Below are 14,689 nucleotides of genomic sequence, written 5' to 3' on the forward strand. Positions count from 1 at the left end.
GGAAGCTCATTTTACGTACTACAACGGTTAACAGTTCAAAATACATTTGAACGATGCTATAAAATTTTATTTATGTTCGAACAGTTGTTTTTGTCTGTAATTTGTTTGGAATGAAAGCAAATGTTCGAACATTCAGCTTCAAAGATCAGTAAAATGTTTGATAGACGGGATAACCGGTAATAAACGGTAAGTTGTTAATTTCCAATTATATATTTATTTAAATTTATAAAATATTTCTTTATTTTTTTAGACATTTTTTGACATAATTTACTGAAGTCCAGTGTTCTGTTTTGACCAAGGCAAGTACATGTTACAACAAAGGATTTTAAAAGTAGTTCTGAAAATTGATATTTTCACTCCTTATTTTGCAGTGAAAATATCAAATTGATATTTTCACTGTTGTTATTTCACTGTTAAAACCCCATATTTCATCGTAAAGCATGAAAGAAAACTGGTTATTTCTTTGTTTTGGTTAAAGTCGGCCAAATTATTTATTGATTGGTCAATATGTATCCAATAATTACGAAGGACTAATCAAAATGCTTTTATGTGCAAACTTAGCCAAAGATAACCTGTGCATAAATTATCTAGTTTTCTACAATTCAAATGGCTGCTGGTCTTTATCTTATAAACAATACTAGAGCCATGTGCATCTGATATCCTCTAATTTAATTATACACTGAACATTCATTGATAAACACAGCACTGATAAAATATGTCACTGTATACCGCTATGATAAAATCAGTCAACAGGAGGCTTCCAATCCTTTGGCTGTGGGGCATGTACCACAATATGTCGCTTATAGTTTGAATGGTCGCTGAAGGATCGCGGACACAAATGGCATTTGTACGGTTTTTCCCCTGTATGCGTTCGCAAGTGTTTCTTTAAGTCCCAACTTCTTCTGCACAAATACCCACATATCAAGCATTGGTTTTCTGAAAGACAGAACGAAATAAACTCATTGATTTGCTTTTAAGGTGAACTGTGAATTATAAATTCACTAAAAAATCTCAAGTTAAACCTAAGTGATCCCTTAGTTCAGATGAAATAAAATTAAGCCATTCAAGGCTATACAAAGAGCCTATACAGCAGGTGCATGTTAACAAAAGTACATTAAAAAAACCCCAATCATTTATGCAATCCCAGTTCTTCAGAATGGTGACTTTTATATAGCATTCTCCAAAAAATGTTGACTGGGCAAATTTTCTCCGCTAAAGTCTACTTGCGCACAAAACTGTAAGAAACAGGTCTGTTTACATAATCAACAATGAAAAACACGGCATCTTCATCTACAAATGTAGCTATTTTGAGTGGGTCTTCGTGTATTGTGTTATCTCATAGGTAAATGAATTCCAGAGATCATTCTTTGGTAAGTACTTTCAAGATTGTATTTAATTTTGCATGATTTACAATACCATCGCCATTTTCACAAAAAAAAAAAATGTCACTGTCAACTAGCATGGTGGCCACTGGTGCAGACGATTTTAACATTTTTTCATTGGCATAGCGCCCATAGCATCGATGAAAATATTTTTTCTTGAGTTTTTCACAGATTTTTTTGCCTGCGTCTTATATACACTAGCATCTTATAATCAGTCATAAAATGCACCCATACTGTTGATTTGTTTCATGTTTATTTGATATACATGTATAATAACACAACACTAATAACATAATGAGAACATTTGGAAGTCCACCGAATGCTTCCATAGATACTATTTACTCGAAAGAACCGCAAATGGATAGTATCACACAATTGTAAAACAATATTTATTTACAGTAAGTGCATCATTTATAACATCCTTAAAATATCAGAAATTCTGTTTGTAAGCATTTATTTTCAAATGATTCGAACACCACTCATCCACAATTTCACACACTAAACTCTTCAGATATTACTGACAACACACTCTCAACAACAGAAGTTAGCTACCTTAAAATCCATTAACAAAAACTGTATTCAGAAGTTACTCACACTGAGACATTTATCACACATTGGGCCTATTGTTGATAACTTTTTCAAAGTTTACAACGTTGTCAACGTCATCATTGTTAACTTAAAAATCCTTACTGCACTGGAAGTTTAATGGATACACTTGTGAACTTCAGTATTTCTAACAAGATTTGAGACAACTGTTTCAGCTGTATTTTGTTTAATGCATAAGTATGAGCTCATCATGAAATAGTACAACTTTTGAGGTTAAAACAATGACGCAGTTAACAACGTGGTAAACTAAAAATCTGAAGAATCAGCCCATTGTATTTATACACAATCCTTACTTTAACAGAGTCATACTTAAAGCTACTTAACAATTGTTTGGTCTATAGAGTAAATCAATAATATTCTGCAGTCAGCTTCTACGCCACTTAAATAAAACATTGTCTAGACAACAACGCACAGTCCTGTTAGCATTTTGACACTTATGATAGCTTTTGGTTTGAGTCTGTAGCATTACCTTGGGAGTTTAAATAATTAAGGAATGAATTGCGAGATTAATGTCATTATCGGGGTATGAACGCAATTGGGCTTGTCAAAGTGTGTGGAGTCCAATTGCGTTCATATCCCCAATAGTGACATCAATCCCGCAATTCATTACTTATATTTACACCTAAAGTTCATTATTTCATTAATGAATTCATTTAAGGAATGGAAGTTGAGGCGTAAATATACACAATACAAGGGGGGAATGGGAAAAGGTCCTAAGTGGCATTAAATAAATAAGAAGATAGAACTTCTTCGCTTTCACCCCTCAATATTGTAATAATAGCTAATGACAAAAAACTTATTTCTATTATCACTAGGTTTCTCAGGCATTCTAAATAGAGGGTTTGCAAGACGCTATTCGTATGGGTACATGTGAACTATTATTTTCGTGCTTCGTAATCCAGGTAATAGTACACGGTACATGTTTCAAAAGCACTAAGGAAACTGATTTGTGCCAACATCAGTGAACCTTATTCAATCTACATTTAAGAAGATATTGTGAAAATGACTTTTAAACTGAACTGCAACGTGTACATGTACATGTAGCTACACATCCACGTCAACACTCATGTACACATACATGTACACAATGTACACATCCAGGTACACATCCATGTTCACAATGTACACATACAATTACACATTGCTTGGCAACCATTCTGTGAACAAGATTGGTTCAATTTCAACCAATCAAAATCACAAAATTAAAACTTACAAACTTTCACACCTTCGTTAAAAACGAGCTTACAGAGATGTATTCGACTGTTCCTTTGTCATCAAGCATGGTTACAATATGGTCAAACTCAACCTTAGGTTACACACTACTAATTTCCTTGCTCCGTGCCCTTCAAATGTGTAACGAAGTGGTTGGTGAGGATTCCTTTTCTGCTGAACCTTTTATGACAGATGTGGCACTGGAATGGTCGTTCACCCGTGTGTCGACGCACATGGTTCTCGAGGTTACCTTTTGATGTAAACACATGCCCGCAGTACTGACAGCGATGCTCTGAAAAAATGTCATAAAACAAGATAGTATATTCTTCTAAACAGATATGTTTTTATAATGCAGTTAAAATGGAAACTGTTTCAGCAATCCCTGACAAATTTTAACAGCTCTGTTAATTCCTGCAGTAGTTTCTTATTAAAGGCAATCATATATGATCATCTTATGATTAAACAAGCTGACCATTATTTTTAATAATTGTTCAGCCTCATGCCTCTGCCAATAGAATCGCAAGACACATTCTCATTAATTTTAGTCATTTATCAGTTTTATATAGTGAGTTATTATATGGGCACTGGCTAGTATAGACACTTTCTATAGGCATTGCTGCTGAACACTGAGGAAGTGTGCATCTATTTTTGGTCAGCGCTGGGTAGCGTCCCGCCTCTTGACTTAGCGTTTGGAAAACAAAAAATAAATTTTATTTAGTATTACTAACAATACCATTTCTTGAAGAAAAAGAAGTAAAGATTAGGTTTTTCAAAATATGCTTGGATATTTTGGCAACACGCTTTATTTAAATATATAACATATCATGATAAAGCAATTTTTATACAGGCATTTTTATATTTATACGATTTCTGAAACATTTGTGTAACACAAGCATCAAGATAAACAATTAACATTAGGATGAAACAAATATTATCATGTCACTGCATTAAAATACAATACAATCTACGTTCCAATTTAACAAAATATCATGTAGAAATTCATTGCATTAATGTTCGTCAGATTCATTAAAAACCAGGGCTCCATTTCAGTAAGATATCTTAGTCGTAAAACTTAACAGTATTCAGATACACAGTGTTCTCAATAAGAACCGGCTGCCGGCCAAAATGGACGGTTCAAATGGCAATAGGGCCGGTTCAGATTTGGAAAACTAAATGAATTTTCAGTAGAATAAGTAGAAGCTGGTCGTTTACTATTTGAGACGGTTCAACCAAAACTTATTGAGGACCCTGGATACAACGGTAAAGTCACTGGCAGAATCTATGCCACTTACGTCCTTTTAATACTTGATTGATATATTGAATTGAAGTTACACCAATATTTGAGTTGCGCATAGAAAATTACTATCTTAAGCCTCACGATCATTATTGAAATGGGTCCCTGGAAAACTGCACTAAGAAACATCTCACCAAATTAAGAAATACAGACAATTTCATATATAATTACAATGTAAAATAACAGAAATCTCACATTCATTTTAGATTGCATTATCAATCACTTGTTTATGAGCTTAAAACACATGAGAACAAACTACTATGCCCATATTGACACCCATGTCTCGATTCTTTAAGTTTGAGACTCAGACTTCAAAAGCAAAATTTATAATTTTGTTGCAAAAATGCTTTTACAGGAGCTATTGAGAGTTGGTAAAATGGCTATATCTGTCACAAATAATTTGTTCTACTATCAGGCATCTTTTAACATTATTAGTTACATCATAGATATTTTGAAACATTTAAGAATTCAGTTTTTCGAGCTAGAGTCTGAAACTCAAGACTTCAGATGTTCGTGAATATGGACCTCGTAGTCTCATTGGATTGCATTTGTATAAAGTAGGGTTAAGCTTTTTAAATAGTTATGAAAATGTGCTGCATTCTGAACTTTTCTGGAAGCACCCTTAAGACCACATGGAGACCAACATAAGCATGCTTCTGACTTTTTAGAATTAAATGCTTAAGATATTAATCAAATATTTCTTCTGTTCTGATTTAAACTTACACAATGGTTATATATTGATATATTTTACAGTTGAAAACTAAACCTTTTCCAATCAAATACAATTCCTAACATTTCATGTCAAATTCACATTACACAATTATATATTTATTATTCACAGCTCGATACAATGTGCCCTTTTGTCCCATACATAACACCCTGTCCCAGCAACACCCTGGCTTTTCTGCAGCCTGCTCAAACTCTAGTATATCCTTCGTGTCAAGTCTCAAGAGATGGAATCCCCTTTAAAAATCAACAAATCGTCAGTCATTTTCCTCAAATGCATCCCCATATGACCTTTCAAAGCATCCTTCCTGCTAAATCGTTTCTCGCATATTTCACATTGATATGGTCTCTCTCCTGTGTGGATCTTTTTATGTCGGTTCAACCAAGATGGTGCGGAAAAACATCGGCCACAATACTCGCAACTGTACTTTGGTCCGGTGATTTCCGGGAATTGACCTACACCTGCAGAACAAGAAAATAACTAATTATCACAATGGTATTTGACCCATTTGTAAAATTTTTAATTTCTAAAATAAAATGCTATCTATTGTTTCATGTATTATTTACGAAATATTGCCAAAGAGGTCTTGGGCTCGAGCCCAACTCACAGGGTATATTCTCTTGGCCACTTGAGAGAAACCAGGACTGGTGCTTTATTCAATAACAAACTTAATTTAATTTTAAATCTAAGGGTAGAATTTGAGTGTTTTGATTGGCCTGTATAATTAGCTGACCAATAGACTGAATGGAATCACTGAGGCATATCTATAGCGGATAAGAATTATATTGAATACAGGCCCAGTAGTGGTTTATTTAAATACAAACAAACTTATGAGTGATTCATCAGCACAGTCTTCATTATGGTCAGCTTAAAGTTAATATTTACTAAATTGGAAGGTTAAGGGATTATCCGATAAATCCCAAAGATATTTTTTGTGGAATAAATACATATATCTATTACATTTATCATACATGCAACGTAAATTGTCCCTTATTTAAATTTACAAAGGTTAAACATTCCTGAAAAAAATGGAAAGTCTTTAAAGTCATTCCAAGCACTTTACCAATGATCAGGGGCTTGTTTAATTAAAAGATTTTTTGATTTGATTAACGTTGTGTCCATTTTTATTTCTAGTTCAAGATAATTTCACACACATATGTAGCAAACTTACGCAAATATGACAGTCATTATGATGTCTAATAATGAATCATGGCCATTTTCAATAAGATACCTTATCCTGTAAACCTTTTGCTTGGGTACAATCGTAAAGTTACTAGCAGAATCTATGCAATATATGTCCTTACATTATTTAATTGCAACACAGCTTACGCCATAAACAGAGTTATCCCTAGAAAGTTACAATCTTAAGCCTTAAGATCTTTATTTAAACAGGGCCCAGACCTTTTTTGAAATGGTCCCAGTTTTTTGTAAGACAATACTGACAGACATGTTCATCAAATTTTATTTACAAACCATTTTGAACAGTTATGCACAACCCTGATTATGTACAACTCTACATTACATAAATCTTTTAACGTTTATATTGCAGTTTAACAACATTGCGGATTTTGAAAGAGCAATGTAAAACAACTATTTGGCAGGCAGGGAAAATGAGTCCTGTTGAGGCATATATCACCTGATTTAATTCAGTTTTTTTGCGTTACCATGAATACCTCCACAGAACTTATTTTCGCAGCCAATCTCACAATCATTTAAATATGATTTATGTCTCATTTCATATTGTAAGTTTGAGGTACACATGTATAACTCCATTAATCTATGAGTTAAATTGCATGTGAACAACCATATGTGTTTTCAAAGAGCCCTTCAAGGTGAAGGCTTTATGGCATATTGAACACTGGTATGGCTTTTCTCCTGTGTGAATTCTTCGATGCCTCTCCAGCCAGGATGCTCTCCCAAAGTCCTTTCCACAAAATTCACATGTGAACTCTCCGCCTTTCATCCCATAAGACATAGCCTCTCCTGAAAAGCATTAAGTCATATTAATTAGTTAAAAAGAGCATTGCATTAATAAACTAATGCCACCACATACACTAACACATTTTTAGTTGATAAAGGGGAATAACTCATGAACTGGGTAATGCAGAGTTGTGAGCCTTGTTCCCAAAATAATCATCGCTTACACAGGGATGTGATTGAGAAGGCAACTGAAGGACTTAAACCATTTTGCAAATATGGGTTTGGGCAGCATTTCAGGCTCCCATTGGATATTGGGGATGAGCTAACCAGGCTTTAGAGAAAACCCCTGTTGCGGGCTTTCCCGATGTCAAATTTGAAGCAAACTGGAGTATCAATACTAACAACAAATAAATTAATAACCAAAAGCAACTATATATATAGCAATCTTTTTTTTCCTCAAATAAAATGAAAGTAAATAAATTGTCTCAAAAGCCATCGCTTAAATTTGTGAATCTACAGATGAAATCACACCCCCTGATAAAGCCATGAACTAAGTTTCATATGACTACAGTTATTTAAATTTATTGTAAAAGATGTTTTTTATGATTAAAAATCAAAAAAGAAATCAATTCCAAGATGTTTTATTACATTATCATTATTTGTACAATATAATTTCAAAAGAAACCAATCAATAAAATTATTCATACACACATTGCAGAATTACATCATGAATGAACAAAGACATTATTATTATTATTTATTTACATAAACAAACAACTAAGAGTTGCTGATTTTTTTTTGCTCTATGTGCAAACTTCTAAATAACCGACTAAATAAAATTAACGAATTAAACAAAAGAATTTTTATAGTCGTTAAATCAGAGGCTTTTGAGGTTTATCAAGTTATTTTATTAGCTGAGATGTGAATACACTTCACATAATTGGAAAATTTTACTAGCGATTTATACACAATCAGGCATCAACAGGCTTCTTGCATGATAAAACATGACAAAGACAGGGTTCGAATTTAACTTTGAGGAGCACTTGCAAAATTTTGCGAGTGCATTTTGAGGCAACTTGCAAAATGAAAATTCAACTTGCAATTTTATTATTTGCTTTATTCCCTTATAATATTGTCTAATTAAAGTAGAAATTAACACCTAAGACATATTATGAATATTAAAAAGTATCAATCTTGAGTGACTAGACTACTAGAACTTGTTGATGGTTTATTCTATTTGGGGGTTATGGAAAGACTCGTCTGATGCTGGCAGCTTTTTGATAACAAAGCTGTCCAATAATTTGACATTGTTCACTTTGTATATTTACCCTCGCCAAGCACGCTACAGATTTCATTAAGTCTATAAGTATTAAAAACAATAAAATAATAAATTTAAAATAAAAAAGCAACAGTAAATGTAGCGTGGATACTTTGGACCATGAAATATATCGATCAACGAATTCTATTCATTTAGACAGGATGATGGGGTTTACATATAGTGCGCAAAAGCGCTAAATTTAGCCAATGATTGAGCTAGGTGATTACGTCATTCGTATTTACTTTGTATTATGCACGCCTCGGAGCATCCCGGAAAGATTCGAGATAAAACTCGGCCTTTTCCGTATTTGTTCTATTTTTGTAAACCTACTAGAGCGTGACTCCGTACTGTCTTCTTTATACCTGTAGTGTAAACATGCCACTTATATAATAGGCTGTTTACACTGGACTACATAGCGGAATTAAGTTGATGTTTATTCTACTTTCCTTTTAACATTTTGTGGTCTAGAAAAAGCCACTCGCAGAATTTTGCGAGCTTGAATAAAAGTCACTCGCAATTTCCAAATGTCGCTCGCATTTTGCGACTATGCGAGTCTAAATTCGAACCCTGATAGATCAATTGTTTAAGAGTAAGTGTTACAATATTATGGTCACAATAATCAGTTTCAAGGTCAATCACATGATCCAACCACATGGCAGTCACAGGACACTACAATCACTTGATGACACAATTATAACATGGGCAACTGTCCGTCCTTCATATGTACAAATAGATGCCCTTTCAGCGAGCTTTTAACATTAAATCTCTTGTGACAAATGGTACACTCGTATGGCTTTTCGCCTGTGTGCGTTCTTCGATGCCTTTCCAACCAAGATGCTCTTCCAAAGTCCTTCCCACAAAACTCACAAGCATAATCCACCCCTTTTCCATAGGTCACAGCTTTTCCTGGAATACAATAAAATAATAATACTAACATTTTGAGACAAACCACAATGTTGTTAGTGCTGAAAAAAATGTTTGTTTCCTCTAACAGAGAAAAAATGATGAGTCGGTAGGTAGGTCCGTTTTTTCTCTTCTTTTTTATGTTTTCGTACATTCCTGTACACATCAGGAACTTTCAATGCTTTTTGCATTGGCAGAAATATTTACTCTGCAATAATTTTGACAATATCTTTGGGCATTTCAAAATACAAGCCTTGAATAGAAACTTGTTGCCATGATTGCCTATTCATACAGGAAACAGAAACGTTAATGTATTAATGCAATCAATAGTTTGAATTTAAAAGAAGTTAAGCAAATCAACAAAAAAATATTAGAGCCCCACAAAATGTGCCACAATTTTGATCATGGAATTGTGCATTCAACAGTGAAAACCTTGTAACGATGCACCCTGTTCTATTACCTATAGATAATACAACCAAAGAGAAACCATTTTTAGTGAGGTATCCCTGAATTAAATTAACTAATCATACATTTATTCCATATAATATTTATTCACAAAGATATTGAATCAACATGAACAGACTACATTACATAATGTATTAGAACTAAATTCTTCCATGTATTTTTACAATTTCTGTGGTTTACAAAGATTTTCATCAAACAACATTTTGTATAATCATTTATTTCACAAAAAAGAAATACATATCAAAAACAATTACATGACACTTCAGAGGTGTTACAACTAAATGTAAAGGAAAGAGAATTCGGACTTAAATCAATAAAAATCTGATTTCCATAACTGACACAATCACATGTTAAACTGATCATCTCTCATACTCACATAGGAAATTGACCATCTCCCATATGCACAATCATATGGGAAACTAATCACTCCCATACACAATCACATGGGAAACTGATAATCTCTCATACACACAATCACATGGGAAACTGATAATCTCTCATACACACAATCACATGGGAAACTGATAATCTCTCATATGCACAATCACATGGGAAACTGACCATCTCCCATACACACAATCACATGGGAAACTGATCATCTCTCATACACACAATCACATGGGAAACTGATCATCTCTCATACACACAATCACTTGGGAAACTGATCATCTCACATACACACAATCACATGGGAAAATGATCATCTCTCATACACACAATCACATGGGAAACTGATTATCTTTTATACACACAATCACATGGGAAACTGGTCATCTCACATACGCACAATCACATGGGAAACTGGTTATCTCACATACACACAATCACATGGGAAACTGGTCATCTCTCATACACACAATCACATGGGAAACTGGTCATCTCTCATACACAATCATATGGGAAACTGATCATCTCTCATATACACAATCACATGGGAAACTGATCATCTCTCATACACACAATCACTTGGGAAACAGATCATCTCACATACACACAATCACATGGGAAACTGATCATCTCACATACACACAATCACTTGGGAAACTGATCATCTCACATACACACAATCACTTGGGAAACTGATCATCTCACATACACACAATCACTTGGGAAACTGATCATCTCACATACACACAATCACTTGGGAAACAGATCATCTCACATACACACAATCACATGGGAAACTGATCATCTCACATACACACAATCACTTGGGAAACTGATCATCTCTCATACACACAATCAAATGGGAAACTGATCATCTCACATACACACAATCACTTGGGAAACTGATCATCTCTCATACACACAATCACATGGGAAACTGATCATCTCTCATACACACAATCACATGGGAAACTGATCATCTCACATACACACAATCACATGGGAAACTGATCATCTCTCATACACACAATCACGTGGGAAACTGATCATCTCTCATATGCACAATCATATGGGCTTTAAGAGAGCTTTTCACATTAAATTTCCGATGACAAATGTTACACTCGTAGGGCTTCTCCCCTGTGTGAATTCTGCGATGTCTCTCCAACCATGAAGAAGCGTTGAAAACTTTCCCACAATATTCACAGTTATACATTTTCCCAGCTGCGACAAGCATCCCGGTGTTTCCTTAAATGAAATAAAACATTCAATATAATTTTTCATTCAATTCACATTAAACAAAGTTAACTGATAATGTATGTATCAATTATTTGGTAATAAATAAAAGAAATTTATTGCAATTATTTAAGTTATCAACAGAATTAAAGAGAACTAACATACACATTTTTTCTCTTATTTTATTCAACAATAACTGAAAGGACAAAATTGATATACAAAATAATGGTTGCATTACCCTAGGATCTAACAAAAGCCTGCCTATGATTTTTACACGTAAATTATCATTTCATTTCAAATGACAACTTAAAGAGTGTGCAAAAATGGATGGAAAAAACACATTCTCTAAGATTTTAATATAATACATTTATGCATTAAAAAAAACATGTTCATCTGCTGTGGAGCCCACAAACTTAACACAACTTTTTTTTAACAATAACGTTCCAGAAACACTGTTGAAACAACTTTTTTTTAAGAATAACGTTCCAGAAACACTGTTGAAACAATTTTTTTTAACAATAACGATCAAGAAACACTGTTTCATTATAAGCACATATAATTAGGGGTGGGGTGTTTTTCACCGTTCTTCCAATTTTTAAACTATTGATTCAAATTTTCCAAATTCTCCATATGTATTATCATATGGGACTTCAGATGGCCTTTCTGTGTGAACGTTCGCTCGCAATACTGGCACTTGTAAGGACGTTCGCCTGTGTGTGTCCGCATGTGCATCTTCAGGTTGTACAGTTTGGGGAACACTTTCAGACAAATGTTGCAAACGTATCTACCTCCTGCAAAGTTTAAAGGGACAGTCTTATTCAAAATCAATACATACACATGTATAACAAACATACATTTTTAAGTGATAAATCTTCAACTAAATCTTACAAAATCATGCATTTACGGAGAATATTAATTACTTATAACATGATTGTAACCATGTATTTAATAGCTTAACATCTAAAAATATTAAATGATTGGTGAATGCTAAAAGATTTACTGAAGTCTGCTATACTTCTCATGAGGAAAATATACCGTGTTTTCTGCACATTCATTTCAAATTAAACTCGGTATCCTTCATAAAAACATTGTTTTAGACATTTATTCATCCTTTTTGGTATATTAAAAGATTTGTATTAATTGTGATAAATCTTATTTGGTTATAAGAGTGCATCTTGAAGAAGTAAGATTTTATGTTTATGATCACTTGTACATTTATATAAACCACATGCAATTCAATAACAATCATGAAAAGCCGACAAATATTAATTAAAGGGACTGTACACCAGATTGGCACCAAAAAAAGTTTTTTTCTGTAACGAATCTCAGGACAATTATTTAATAAAATATTTTACTCTTTGATATCATAATTGTAAAAAAATATACCAAAATGTAAAAATAAAATAGAGTCGGAGACCAAATTCGAACCGGTGTTGCCAAAGTTGCAGTCCAGTGTTGTATCCACTGTGCTATGAAGGCTTACCCTACAAGGTTGAAATATTTAGGCTATAAACCTAACTTAGTAATATCACATGATAACATCGACTAGCCAATCATGCATAAGAAATTCATTCTACTAGGTAGACATACCTAGTAATCTTTTTCAATGGAAAAAACCTGTGAAAAACAAATTAATTGTAAACTATGTGGTACTTCAGTTATTAAGTTTCAATGCATTGTACACATTGATACCAAGTTTATGTCAGTTTTTGACAATTTTCTTTTTCCCCCTGCTATTTCATCATACGTAGTACAGCCCCTTTAAGTGGAATAACCCGTACACATATAGATATTTTTACAATAGTGGATCTTGTAACTGGTAAATCAGAGTTGACATTTAGATTGTTATTTCTATCATTAGGGTGCTGACTATTTGGAAAAATTATTTGAGCCAAAATTGGTTTTATAAAACATTTATTTCACAATATTCCTTCAATTTTCTTTGTCACAGAAAATAATGAGACTGTATACAAGTATACATAGAATGTATAACTGGTATGTCATCAGGACTATACAAAGAAAAAGCAACATAAATGTAATCCTTAGAAAGTTAATGTAAACTCCCCAGTATTATAATACAAATTATGTCCAATATGAAGATAAATACACGACTTAATTAATATTAATTTTTCGCTTTAATGAAATTCCTATTTTCTGTTGTAACAATGTATTACAAATATACAGGTATACAAGCTACTGCAGTATCTGGTATGCATATGATAAAAGTAAAATACAATCCCTCCATTGACTACAGTTTTGGTTGGAACTAATTTTGCAACAGGTCATTTTGTCTTAGGACATCTACATGTATGATACGAATACAAAAGCCTAACCAATATCAATAATTACATTCGAACATTGCTCGAACTCGCTTGGCTCGATGTCCTTATTGGCTCGAACTGGATGTTTTCTTTTTACTGAATGTTAGCATTCCCGTTTGGCTTGAATTTCCCCAGGCTCAAAGTCGTTCTGCCCATCAATGAGAGTTCGAGCCAGGGTTTGACTGTATACCAACAATCGCACAATAAAAAAGTTCTTAAGATATCTATGATCAGTAATCACAATAATTCCTTAGAATCATCAAGTTTGATTTTCTAACACAATAACATGGCGGAAGAAATTACAACAATCTCATCTGCATAAAATTCAGACCAATGAAAGGCTTATACACTGTACAGACTTGTGCTTATGTTTCAATAACTGTATATTGTTTCTAGTATGATATTGTAAAATCCTCAACTCTATGGGAAATTTTGCTCTCTGTCCAAACTAGTCTGAACGTTCATTCTCTGGTATAACAGTACTATCTCACATCATATGTGTGAGCAGATGTGACTGAAGATGAACTTTCTGAGTAAATCCTCGCTGACAAAACTTGCACGTAAATGGTTTCTCTCCCGTGTGGACTCTTCGATGTCTCGCCAAGAAGGCCGGCGCATTGAAAGTCTTTCCACAGAATTCACATGGATACATCCTTCCTTCCTTCGCTCTAGCTTCAGAAACTTCTACAAAAGAAATATTACATTGAATTTAACATAGTACATAAATTGAATTTCCTAGCCCAATCATGTTTCTTTTGAATATCTTTGTCTATAGAATCTGACTTTCAGTAGTTTATTCTTGGTAATTAACATACATATCCAAATCAAAATGTTTCTCCACATAAATAATAGCACCTTTACAAATACTCACATGTTATTGACAGAAATCACATACCTTCAAAATGATTATTAACAGAATTT

General features: G+C 33.5%; 1 protein-coding gene across 23 annotated transcripts in view; it reads right to left on the bottom strand.

The window, feature by feature from the left end:
- Positions 1-14,689, bottom strand: part of LOC128206483 (zinc finger protein 768-like) — an 81,830-nt gene that overhangs the window by 49,944 nt on the left and 17,197 nt on the right. Inside the window, exons 5-6 of one of the 23 annotated variants that reach the window (XR_008256484.1) lie at positions 1,977-3,492; positions 796-936 (exon numbers count right to left, since the gene is read on the bottom strand). The exons of 14 other annotated variants lie outside the window; for them this stretch is intronic. Coding sequence is in view for 8 of the 9 variants with exons in the window: in XM_052908970.1 (XP_052764930.1) it covers positions 5,441-5,682 (242 nt within the window). In the remaining variant the exon portion in view is untranslated. Of the gene's footprint in view, positions 1-729; positions 937-1,687; positions 3,493-4,056; positions 5,683-6,734; positions 7,205-8,013; positions 9,366-10,001; positions 11,460-11,611; positions 12,239-13,529; positions 14,453-14,689 lie in introns of those variants that run through there. 8 more of the 23 variants (XM_052908983.1, XM_052908988.1, XM_052908970.1 and 5 more) reach the window with 8 other exon arrangements.

This window comes from Mya arenaria, chromosome 10, assembly GCF_026914265.1.
Source record: "Mya arenaria isolate MELC-2E11 chromosome 10, ASM2691426v1".
NCBI classification, from domain to species: domain Eukaryota; kingdom Metazoa; phylum Mollusca; class Bivalvia; order Myida; family Myidae; genus Mya; species Mya arenaria.